Source organism: Aotus nancymaae, unplaced genomic scaffold (assembly GCF_030222135.1).
Source record: "Aotus nancymaae isolate 86718 unplaced genomic scaffold, 86718_ANA_hifiasm-v0.15.2.pri h1tg000069l, whole genome shotgun sequence".
In the NCBI taxonomy this organism is placed as follows: Eukaryota; Metazoa; Chordata; class Mammalia; order Primates; family Aotidae; genus Aotus; species Aotus nancymaae.
Window position 1 is genome coordinate 339,080 of NW_026988484.1, and position 12,686 is coordinate 351,765.

Here is a 12,686-nt window from a genome sequence, read left to right on the forward strand (position 1 = left end):
CTCCTTGGACCATTGTACTTTACAGCAAAATAGTGGGTAACAGCATGTCAATCAGGAGACTCAGTTTTTCGTGATACAAATACTGAAAACTAATAAGACAATCATTTATTGAAAGACCAGCAATACAAACCAAAACAACCCTGTAAGAAAACAACAGACATAATGAAACAGAAAACAAAACTCGCTGGGGAGGATACGTATTTACTCAAACATCCTGGGAATTCATATCTGGGGCACCCCCCGTGTGTCAGGCACCCCTGCCCCTGTCACATGTCATCTGACAACACTGGAGAAAATCATCATTCACTTCTTCTTGGTGCAGAAGACATAGACCTGATTATGGGATCACTGAGAAGTGGTTTCTGGATGTGTCTTCTGGTGGCGTCTTAACAATTTCAGCCGGCTGAAGGCTCTCGGACACTTGGAGCATGTATAGGGTTTCTCTCCAGAGTGGACGCGCTGGTGCTCCTTCAGGCTCCCTCTGTAGGTGAAAACTTTCTTGCAGACTTTACATTCGTAGGGCTTCTCCCCTGTGTGGCTTCTCTGGTGACACTTCAAGTAGGACTTCTGGGTGAACCGCTTCTGGCAGACGTCACACGTGTAGGGCCTCTCACCAGTGTGGGTTCGCTGGTGAAACTGGAGGCTAATGAGCTGCATGAAGCGCTTGCCACAGAGATTACACTGAAAGAGTCTCTCTCCTGTGTGTGATCTCTTGTGGATGACTAGCTTGGAATTGCATGTAAAGCTTTTACTGCACACGTCACATGCAAAGGGTGGCAATGCCACGGCTTCTTGGCCATCGGGGTGACTGCCTGCATCCGCAGGGCCTGGGGAATGACCTGGATTCATCCCAGCTGGTCCTGGGGATGCTCTGTTGCCCACAGGTGTGGCTCCTCCTTGAGGCTCTTCTTGGGAGATGGAGGTGGCATCTGGTTTGCTTCTTTTGGGACCTCTCGGATTGAGAGAGTCTCTGTCCTCGCTGTGAGTCGAAGCTTCTGTCTCCACCGCGCAGGCAGAAGCTGTGTCAGCATCCACCTTCTCCACAGAGGCTCTTTTCTGGGGATCCTTCCCATCCTTTGCCCTCACCAGATCTGCTGTAAAAAGGGATCCACATAAAACAGTGAATAAAGTGCATTTCAATTCACCAAACTCATTGCAAGCAAACGCTGAAGTTGGCTGAGAACTTCCCCTCCACCTCAAGCCTAAGACATGGGACCGTAGGTCTCTGGAGAGTGGGGGATGGAGAGGCTTTGGCAGCTGAGCCCCAACCCCCCCCAGGAGATGACAATGCTGGCCCAGGCCCCCACCCCAGAAGAGAGGGGCTAATCCCTGTGGATCCAAGTCTCCATACTCACTGGGACCCTGTGGAAGCTGAGGCTCTGGGGATGCGAGTCTTGGGTTCTCTGTGCTGTTTTCCTTCAGATCCTTCTCCAGGTTCTGCTTGGGTCTCAGAACCTTTGGGTCACCTTTCATGACAACACTCTTTTGTAGCGGGAAGTCCTCTCCCTGACATGAAAAATCAAGAGCAATGACTGCTGGGTCTAAACTGTGGAAGCACAAACATCTCCGGCCCTTTCTGATTGGATGCACCAACTTTCCTAATGACACAGGTGTGGAAACATGTGCAGACTTCCTCTGGGCCACCCCATCACCCCAAGTCACCATCACCACCTCATTTCTGAGTCTGTCCCTAATCCGTACCCTCCACATTCTAAATCAGCTCCTGTGCCTGGTGGTTTTCAACTCTTTGGTTCTCTGAGCCTATTTCTCCCAGTCATGCCACCATCTCCCTGCCCCTGACTCTGGAAGGACCTAGGTCAGGGTCCCTCACCCGTGGCACCACTGGCACAGGGGCTGCATCACCCTCCTGGTCGGGACGCTCCTGTGCAGTGCGGAGACCCCACCTCCACCCTTTAGATGCTGTGAACACCCCACCACCCCCTACAATGACACACAAAAACATCTCCACACATGGCAACTGGGTCCTGAAAGCCAAAACCACCCCAGTTGAGAAACACTCCTCAAATTAAAAAATAGACAATTTGTAGAAAATGGGTTCCTGGCTGAATGGTTTCATGAAATGTCTTTGAGGAAACTGGCCTTGGGAAGGGACCTTCAGTTGATTCATCTGTGCCAACTGCCTCCCTCACTTCACTGACACCGTTTCTTACCCCCACCCTAAATGCTAAAAGTTTTCATGGAAAAGTAGACGAGGCTTCACTCTCTGTGATGGCTCAGGAATGTCTGGGGATGTACCATGTCCATGGAGAATGGCTCTCATTTTGTCCTGTGCCAAACCTCTCAATCAGTCCAGCAGCCACACAATTTCCTCCTATTCCTTCTCCCACCTCTGCCCAGACACCAGGGCCTCACACTCACCTGCCCCCTGGACAGTGTGGGGACCCTGGGCAGGGTCTGCAGCTCTCGGCTGGCCTGGACTTCCCCCAAGTGCATGTTCACAGAGGAGGCCCGCTGGCTGGACACGTCTCTCAGATCATCCCTGATGCTGGCGGGGGCTTCGGCCATCTCAGCATCTGAGTCCTGCACAATATATTCCTTTCCCTGAAAGGTGACCACAGACTGTAGAGAAAAAAGACAATCAGACTCACCGTGAGAACCTGAAAGTAGCTCTCACATTCCCTGGGTCCTGCCATCAGGCTCACACTTCACTGTAATTAATATTCAAAATCGCCTTCCCAATGCACGGTCAGCTCTGTGGACGGAGCAGCCCTGTCTGAATTTCTTCCTCTCTAGACTCCAGCATCTGCCTGCACCTGGAATATTCTAGATAAGAACATAAATATGGGTCCTTTTGATGAAAGGGACTGTAAGCCAAAAAGAAGAGAAGGAGAAATATTCTGGGTGAATCCAGCTCAATTTGCCGATGGCAGCTCACCTTGTGTTGGAACTTAGGGGCTCCTGTGGGGACCTGGAGAGAGATGCCTGGATCTCTGATGCCAACCACTTCCCTGCCTCAGGTGGGGACTTCTGGACCCCCTTCAGTTCACTCTAATGCCTCCTTCCCTACGTTCCATCAGGCGTAATATTTTGCCAATGTCTTTCTTTCATGTTGGCCTCACACAGGTGTGGGCGCCTGTATCCCCTCTGCCTGTCCATCTCCTAGACCAGGGATGTGCCATCTCAGCACAGCTGATATTTGAAGCTGGATGAGTATTTGTCATGGTGGGTTGTCCTCAGCATTGGAGAATGTCTAGCTTGTGACAACCAAAAAAGGTCCCCAGACACTGCCATGTGTCCCTGCTGGGCAAACTCTCCTCTACTTGGAAGCCCTGACCTAGAGCAGCCCCTCGTGTCCTCTCGAGTCCAGCTGTACCTTGCAGCCCCCAGCCCAGCTCCCCTTCCCTGCAGCAACCACGAGGGTCCTACTCACCCATTTCTTGGGCCTTCTGTTATTCCGTAGCAGGTCCTCCAGCTCTTTGCAGCTCCGCACACCGTTCATCATGACTAAGACCTGGAGCTCCTGGGGCATGGAGATCATGAACTGCTCCATCACCAGCATGTCCAGGATCTGCTCTTTGGTGTGGAGGTCGGGCCTCAGCCACAGATGGCACAGCTCAGTGAGTTTCCTCAGAGCCTGGATGGGGTCCGACTGCTCCGGGCAGCTGAACATCCTGAAGTTCATGTGCCACGTCTCAGGGTCCCGGTCATGATTTCCAAGTGGAGTTTCTGAGGATGCCATAGACCGTGGCAGCTCTGACCCACGGCTGTTGCAGGCTTCTCCCTGACCCCATGAGGGTGTGCAGTTTGCAGCCATATCTAATGGAGACTTTTGTGATCCGTCTCTGAGAAAGCTCTTCCAGGAGCTGGTGTCTAACTGATACCTGTCTATACAGGATAGGTATGCAGATACGTGGATGTAAGTCCTGGGCTCTCTCCTTCCACACAGGCTTCCCCTGGCCTTCCTCAGTAATGAAGTCACTGTTTGTTCAGAAGTCTGGGGGGAAAAAAGCATGAGCCTGATCAGTTTAAGTTTCTACCATCCGCCCCCCTCTCAAAATCCCTCATCTTGGACGCTAGCTCTTCAGCAGCATCAGACTCAGCACCATGGAAATCAATCCACTCTTATTCTTCCAGTGTCTACACCAGACTGCATGCTCCGGTTTCAAATCTAAATGCTGCCCTGGATTCCGATGTCTAGGAAATCACTGTGCAGAGATGGAATCCATTTTCCTTTCAATTGGAACAACATTACACTTTGTTGTTTTTGGAGATGGAGTCTTGCTCTGTCTCCCAGGCTGGAGTCCGGTGGCGCGATCTCCATTCACAACCTCCACCTCCTGGGTTCAAGCAATTCTCCTGTGTCAGGCTCCTGAGTAGATGGGACTACAGGCATGCGCCACCATGCCCAGCTAATTTTTGCATTTGTATTAGAGACAAGGTTTCACTGTGTTGGCCAGGCTGGTCTCGAACTCATGACCTCATGATCCCCCTACCTCGGCCTCCCAAAGTGCTGGGATTACAGGCATGAGCCACTGCACCTGGCCAACACAACATTATTCTCGACTAAAATTAAATAGGATAGTTATGTGAAGCTCCTAAAATCTGATGTAACAATAGGATAAACTCTTTATGCTTTCCCATCAAGATCCAAAGCAAAGCCCTTCATCATAATTATGCAAAAAGACAGAGAAAAAGAGTTAGAATGGAACATTTTTCCCCCAACATATATGTGTGTTAATCCCAGAACATTTGCTTGCTCCAGGGAAGGGAGTGCATTAAATAATCCTGTGAGGGCCGGGCGCGGTGGCTCACGCCTGTAATCCAAGCACTTTAGAGGCCAAGATGGGAGGATCACCTGAGGTCGGGAGTTCAAGACCACCTTGACCAACATGGTGAAACCCCGTCTTTAAAAAAAAAAAAAAAAAAAAAAAAAAGAATCCTCTGAGAATTAAGCTCCCACACAGATATTTTTGTTATTTTGGTAAAATGTACCTTCAGAAATTTCACCATTTTTACCCTCCTCAAGAGCACAATTTCATGGCGCTAAGACATGCACCGTGTTGTGCAAACGTCACCACTGTCTAGTTCCACAATTACCTCATCACCCCCCAAAAAGTCCCGCCCCATCAGGAATCCCCCCTGCCCGCCCACGCCGGCCCCTGGCAATCCCTAATCTGCTTTCTGCCTCTAACGGTTTCTCTACTCTTAGCCTCATCTCAGAACATGCATTTCAAGTCCAGTGCTCTATGAAACTTTCAGGAAGTGGGATCCGACAATAGAAAAATGTTGTGAAATCTGGTTCTAAATGTAGCTTCATCAGGCAGGAGCCACTGTGTGATACTCTCCAGGCGCTAGTCACCCCGCAAGGCTAACAGCTATGGGAACGCAGCCCTGCCTTCCCAGCCACAGGCGGGGGAGCCGCCTCAAGGTCTGCAGAGAGGAGAAAGAACTGGCAGGAGGGTCTCGGGACAGGTCCCTGGAAGCCTGGAGGATGGAAACCCCGCACCTCCTGGAAGGAATCTGAGCGGGTGCAGAGCAGACGGCCAGCCAGGGGAGCGTCGGCAGAGCGGGGAGACGGCCCAGAGGAGGAGACGGTATTTACACACCACGCCTCTCACACGGGCTCCTGTGCAAAGCACAAGCAACTCAAACTAGTCCACAGCGAGAAAACACAGAACCCATTAGAAGGGGGCATGGCGCCTGTGTGGGCATCTCAGATGAGACCTGTGAGTGGCCAGCAGGTCTAGGAAAAGGTGCTCATCATCACTCATCTTCAGGACATGCAAATCCAAACCACGGGACACCCCTCGGGCCGCCTAGAGCGGCTGTTCCCAAAAAGACCCGTGGCGAGGGTGTTGGAGAGGATTCGAAGGACAGGGAGCCTCGGCGCCCCGTGCGGGGAATGGAAATCAGTGCAGCCGATATGGGAGACGGTGTAGAAGCTCCCAGAACATTAAAAGTGGAACAACGGCATGACCCGGCCGTCCCGCTCCTGGGCGTGTACAGAGGAAAGGAAATCGGGACGTGGACTCCAACCAGTGAACGCTGGGAGGCACAGAGGGAGGGAAGGTTGAAAAACCACCTACTGGGTGCTGTCCTCAGGTCCTGGGTGACGGGTTTAGTCACACCCCAACCTCAGCATCGCTCAATACACTCCTGCAACACATCTGCACAGGTACCCACCGAATCTAAAATACAAGTTCAAGTTATGAAAAAATTTAAACAAAGGAAGTAAATGACATAAATAATAATTAAAACCCAGTGGACTCACAGTAGCAGTGAGTGGAATGGTGGTTACCGGGGCTGGGGTGGGCGTTGGGGAAATGTAGGTCAAAGGGCACGAGTCTCAGTTGAAGAAATCAACTCAGGAGAGCAATTGTCCAACGTGGTGACGTCAGCTCACAACAATGTATTGTACACCTGGAAATTGCTTAAAGAGTAGATTTCAAATATTCTCATGACCAAAGATGATTAGTACATGAAGTAGGGCAAATGAATATTAGCTCAATTTAGCCATTTTACAATGTTCATATCCTACAACGCACATTATGCTGTATGACATAAATATGTACAATTTTTAGTTTTCAATTAGAAGCAAATTAATTTTTTGTTGAAAAAGCCTAGAGATACGAGAGCGAAAAGGCAGCCTGAAATTCTGAATTAAAAGTGGCTTTGCCACAGGGAGCCCGCTGCTGCTCAGGAGGCCGAGGCGGGAGGATCACTCGAGCCCAAGTGTTTGATAACAGCCTGGGCAGCATAATGAGAGCCTGTCTTTAAAAAAAAAAAGTCGCTTCATGTTCCTAGGAACCACTTTGTATTTGATCTCAATACATTTCCCATTAAAGCTATTAACAAGACACAGGGAAGTGTTCAGTTCTGGGAGTAGACAGCACACAGGACGCCCAGGTAGGACACTTAGCTCAGATTCTCACTGGCCTAGTAGGTTGATGCTCATTCATTAATGGCTTGATTTTACTCTGTGGAAAGGGAAAATCCAGAAATGCTTTTTTTTTTTGAGACGGAGTTTCACTCTTGTTACCCAGGCTGGAGTGCAATGGCACGATCTCGGCTCACCGCAACCTCCGCCTCCTGGGTTCAGGCAATTCTCCTGCCTCAGCCTCCTGAGTAGCTGGGATTACAGGCACGCGCCACCATGCCCAGCTAATTTTTTGTATTTTTAGTAGAGACGGGGTTTCACCATGTTGACCAGGATGGTCTCGATCTCTTGACCTCGTGATCTACCCGCCTCGGCCTCCCAAAGTGCTGGGATTACAGGCGTGAGCCACTGCGCCCAGCCCAGCAATGCTTTTTAAGAAGGGTGCGTGGCAGGCAAGGTGGCTCACACCTGTAATTCCAACACCTTGGAAGTCTCATATGGGAGGTACGCTTGAGGCTGGGAGTTCAGGACCAGCCTGTGCAACACACAGAGACTTCACCTCTACAGAACAAATTAAAAAATGTATCTGGTCGTTGTGGCTTGTCTGCAGTCCCACCTACTCAGGAGGCAGAGGCGGGCGGATGGCTATTTCACAGAAGCGTTACATACCGAGTCAGAGTTCATAACGAGATGCAAAGGAGACCCGCTGCCTTCACAAGGTCTCCGAGCAGATGCATGAGAAAAGAAACCCAAATCTTTCTGATCCCAACCCCTCCCCGCACGCCGACGCCTAAACCCCATAGACACCCCCACTGGACACTCACCTCCTTCCTGGCTTCCGCCTCCGACCTCCTCGGTGTGGGACGCGCTCTCCAGCCGGCCGGGAGCCGAACTGCTCTATTTATACAGAAGCCAAGGGACTCCAGATCCCTTTTCTGGTTCCCTGTCCCGCCCCATGATTGGTTTAGGGCCTTAGAATCCATTTCAAGTGATTGGCGATTGGTTTAGGGCCTTAGAATCCATTTTAGGTGATTGATTGCATTTCCCAATGAACCCCACCTACAGGAAATTAAAGTATTAAACACGCCTACTGAGCAAATAACATTTGTTGTCCCGCTCTACTGAGTTATTTGTCGTATTTCTGAATATTTGGAGGCCTCGGAAAATACAGATCCACAAGTTTTAACCACTTTGGGTCCCCTCATGCCACAGACAGTAGTATCATAACAAATAAAAGACATGTTAAGAGCTGGTGGATTAATATCAAATCAGTGATTAGATCTACTTCAAGGAAAGCTTTCACATGTGAATGTCAGGATGTTGAAAACAGGGACAGTCATTGTTGACACATAATGAATACTGGTGATAACTTTTTACGTAAAAAAAAAACTTGGAATTGACATGAGAAAGCTTTGCTCGAACTAGATTAAATCACTGGTTTGATATCAGCCAACCTATCCTTATATAAAAACAGTGGGAACCAGAGAAAGGTACATGGTCCCTACCCTGCATTCACTCCAGGACGGTGGGAGGATGGTTTACAGATCCACTGAGGGTCCGACAGGGTTCCCTAGTTCTCAACCCCCTCAGCTGGGGCTCTCAAGCACGGAAAGCCTTAATGGTGGGTGGGAATTTTACTGTGTGGATCATGGAGTCCACGTGGAATGAAAATTAAGTGCTATGAAGGATTAGATTATAATTTTGACTCACAAACCCGTTCAAATAGTGACTTACTCATTTAAATTTCAGAGGAAACCTTCTCATCTAATCTTTTGAATAAATTGGAGGGCTATTGGTTTTACACTAATTCTGGTTTAAATCCTTGGAAAATCTTATGCCCCTTCACTCTGGAAACTTCAAACTTCTGGGGAGTACAACGTTCTTGATGTGTTGTTTTGAAGATGAAATAAGACTATGCCAGTAAAGTACTCTGTACAAGGTCATTTTGCCAAGAAGTTGTAACAATTATTCTCTGATGCATGTTGTCATATTTTGTCATATTTTTTCTGGTTACCACTGAGGTGTTGACAATGAGTTAGAGTTAAGAACAGAATTATTCACTGGAATTACCTGGGAGCTGTCTAAACTACCATCTGCCTAACCAATTCCCCCAAATCTTCCCCTCTGGAAACTCAGTCTATTTCTGTGGATGTCGCTGGTATTCTGGAATGGATTGCATCGAATCTGTCCATGTCTATTAAGAGCATGGTCTTTGTCACGATATCAGTTCTTCCATTCTGTGAACAGAGGTTTGCATTTTTTGGTGGTCTTTTTCAGTTTCTTTCATTAGCGCTTACTAGTTTTTCTTGTGGAAATCTTTCACCTCTCTGGTTAAATTTATTCCCAGGTTTTGGGGGGTTCTTTTGCTATTGCAAATGAGATTGCTTTCTTGATTTTTGTCCCACTAGTTTGTCGTTGGTGTGTAAAAACACTACTGACTTTGTATCCTGCAGCTTTACCGAACTCCTTTATCAGTTCTCAGTTTTACTGATGGAAGTTTCAGGAGTTTTTACAGGTGACATCATGTCGTTTGCAAAGAGAGACAATTCAACTGCCTCCTTCTGAATTTGGATGTCCTTTATTTCTTGCCCTGCCTCAGACTTTCCCAACACATAATAATTATTTTGAGACAGAGTCTCCCTCTGTCGCCCAGGCTAGAGTGTTGTGGCGAGATCTCGGCTCACTGCAAGCTCTGCCTCCTGGGTTCAAGCAGTTCTATGCCTCAGCCTCCCGAGTAGCTGGAATGACAGGTGCTTGCCACCACACCTGGCTAATTTTTGTATTTTTGGTAGAGATGAGGTTTCGCCACCTTGGCCAGACTGGTCTTGAACTCCTGACCTCGTGATCCACGTGCCTCGGCCTCCCAAAGTGCTGGGATTACAGGCGTGAGCCACTGCGCCCGGCCTGAACACATTGTTATTAACGAAGGTCACCAGGCTGAAGTTTGGAAACAGGTACACACTGTGATGCCATCGCCAGGACCCAGCAAGTCAACGTCTCCGTCACTGCACACAGTTACCAGGTGCTTTCCTCCTTTTTATGTGTTTATTTATTTCTCAACTCTGGCTCAAGCAATCCTGCCTCAGCCTCCCTAGCAGCTGGGACTACAGGCACGAGTCCCATCTGGCTTTCTTTTTATTTCTTGATATGTGTGTGTGTATGTGTGTATTGGAAACATTTAAGCTAAACCCTCTTAGCAAATTTCAAGTGTATGATACAGTACAGATACTCCTCGACTTCCAATGAAGTTAGAGCCTGATAAACGCATTGTGAATGTAAAATATAGAAAATAAAAATGCATTTGATATTAGGTCACTTACTGAACACCATCGCTCAGCCTAGTCTACCTGAAACCTGCTCAGAACATTTCCATTCCCCTGCAGCTGGGCAACATCATCCACAGGGAACCTATTTTATAATAAAGTGTTGACTACCTCGTGTAGTTTATTAAATATTGTACTGAAAGTGACAATCAGAATGGTGTGTGGCTGCTCCTCAGTAATGGACACAGCTGAAAGCAGAATTTTGACATCAGCCTGGCAACATGGCAAAACCCCATCTGTACAGAAAACACGGCAGTCTGCTGGGCATTATGGTGCAAGCCTGTAGTCCCAGCTACCTGGGAGTCTGAGGCAGAAGAATTGCTTGAGCCTCGTGGTCAAGGCTGCAATGAGCTGCGATCACGCCACTGCACTCCAGCCTGGGCAACAGACCCAGACCCTGTCTCAAAAAATAAATGAATGAATGAATGTTCTCCTCACATAAAAAAGCTAAGTATGCAAGGTCACCCATGTCAAATTATTTGACTTAGCCATTGCAGTTTGTACACATATATCAAAACATCATGTTGTACACCGTAAGTATGTACCAGTTTTATCTGTAAATTTATAAAGTTAATAATAATAATAACAAAAAGAAAATAAAGCCTCTCTAAGAATGTACAACCAACCACAATCCTTCCCTCATGTGAATGTGGAGTTTCCCTCGCCTTGGGTGCCTATCAGACCTGTCAATCACCAGTCATCTCAAACCGCCCACATCTCTCCCCATCTCAGGTAAAGGCGGCTCCAGCCCCCTGGGTGTGCAATCCAGAAGATTTGTAGGGTTATCCTTGATTCCTACGTTTCCTTCACATGGCAAATTTACTCTCTCAACAAATCCTATACCTTATTAATTTATTTATTGACACAAATTTCACAAAAAATAAAATTAACTGTTTTATCTGTACGGTTTAGTGGCATTTGGTATATTCATGCCATTGTGCAGCGGCTCCTGTAGCTAGTTCCTGTGCCTGCATGTCCAGAGTACAAGTTCTGACATTTGTACGTACTCACGAAGTCATTACTGTAATCAAAGAAGTGAGCGTTCCCACCAGCCTCCAACGTTTCCCAGGCTCTTCAGCATCTCTCCCTCCCACAGCTCGGGACCACCACTGATGTTCTCTGCGTCATCACAGATCAGTGACAGGATTTTCTTTTCCTTCCTTTTTTTTTGAGACAGGGTCTTGCTCTGTTGCCCAGGCTGCAGTGGTAGGATCGCAGTGGTTTGATCACGGCTCACTGCACCCTTGACTTCTCGGGCTTAAGTGATCCTCCTACCTCAGCCTCCCAAGTAGCTGGGACCGCAATGTCCCGCTAGTTTTTCCTATTTTTTGTAGAGATGGGGTCTCACTATATCGCCTAGGCTGATCTTGAACTCCTTGGCTCAAGCAATCCACCTGCTTTTGCCTACCAAAGTGCTGAGATTACGTGTGTCAGCCACTGTGCCCAGCCTAGTGATAGAAATTTTCAGAATTTTATATTAATAGAATCATGCCAGATGCACTTTTTTTTCTGTCTGTCCCCTTTCATCTTCAGCATTATTTTGAGATTCATCCGTGTCCTTGGTTTTACTGCTAAGTAGTATTCCAAACTTTATTAAATTGGGCGCTTTGGATACGTGTGATTTATTGTATGTCAACTATACCTCAATAAGACTATGAAGGGAAAAAAAGGAGATCCTCTTAAAACTTGAAAACGAGTTCAGAATTTGACCAGTTCTCCTCATCTCAGCTACCAGTACACATGCGCAAGCTGCAGCCACCAACCCGGGTGACTCTGGCGTTATTGTGACTGAGCTCTTTGTCCTTCCTCTTCCCCAATATGGACTAATTTCTTTTTCTTTTTTCCTTTTTTTCAGATAGGGTCTTGCTCTGTTGCCCAGGCTGAAGTACAGTTGCACAATCATAACTCACTGCAGCCTCACCCTCTCTGGTTCAAGCAAGCCTCCCACCTCAGCTTATCCAGTAGCTGCGACCACAGGTGTGCATCACCAGGCCTGGCTAATTGTTTTGTATGTTTTTGTAGACATGGAGTTTCGTCATGTTGCCGAGGCTGGTCTTTAACTCCTGAGCCCAAGCAATCCACCTGCCTCAGCTTCTTAAAGTGCTAGGATTACAGGCATCAGCCATCACATCCGGCTATATGGGCCATTTTCAAGACCTTATTCTGAAAAAAAATGCTAAACAGAAGTCAGAAAGCTACTCTATGAAGGCAGAGGCATTTGTCCGAGCATTCAGTGATGTACCTACAATGTCTAGATCTAATTTTAGGAGTCGGCAGTGTCAACCCAATTCTGTCTCAACCCTATTCAATGACTCAAATAGTGGCAGCTCCACCTCCTAGTACAATAGGTCGACTTTCCACGTTTCACCTGTGCTCAAAGAATGGGGCCTGGCAGGCTGGAGATGAGACTTCTGCTTGTTTCTGTTTAGCTTCAGACTCTTGAGAAAGTCATGTCATTCATTCGTTCATTTAGTTCAAACATCATCGTCTGTTAAAACTGCATCCACTTTCTGTCTTTCAATGGT

At 47.7% G+C, this 12,686-nt stretch overlaps 2 protein-coding genes across 3 annotated transcripts in view; both read right to left on the bottom strand.

Moving 5' to 3' along the window:
* Window positions 1-12,686, bottom strand: part of LOC110568823 (zinc finger and SCAN domain-containing protein 5C-like) — a 111,844-nt gene that overhangs the window by 16,053 nt on the left and 83,105 nt on the right. The gene's annotated exons all lie outside the window — the stretch shown is intronic.
* LOC105725992 (zinc finger and SCAN domain-containing protein 5A-like) overlaps window positions 79-12,686 on the bottom strand; it is a 97,271-nt gene continuing 84,663 nt past the window's right edge. Inside the window, exons 3-6 of the mRNA XM_021673464.2 lie at window positions 3,392-3,955; window positions 2,380-2,580; window positions 1,356-1,506; window positions 79-1,094 (exon numbers count right to left, since the gene is read on the bottom strand). Of these exons, the coding sequence (XP_021529139.2) occupies window positions 346-1,094; window positions 1,356-1,506; window positions 2,380-2,580; window positions 3,392-3,955 (1,665 nt within the window). The 3' untranslated portion in view covers window positions 79-345. The remainder of the gene's footprint in view (window positions 1,095-1,355; window positions 1,507-2,379; window positions 2,581-3,391; window positions 3,956-12,686) is intronic.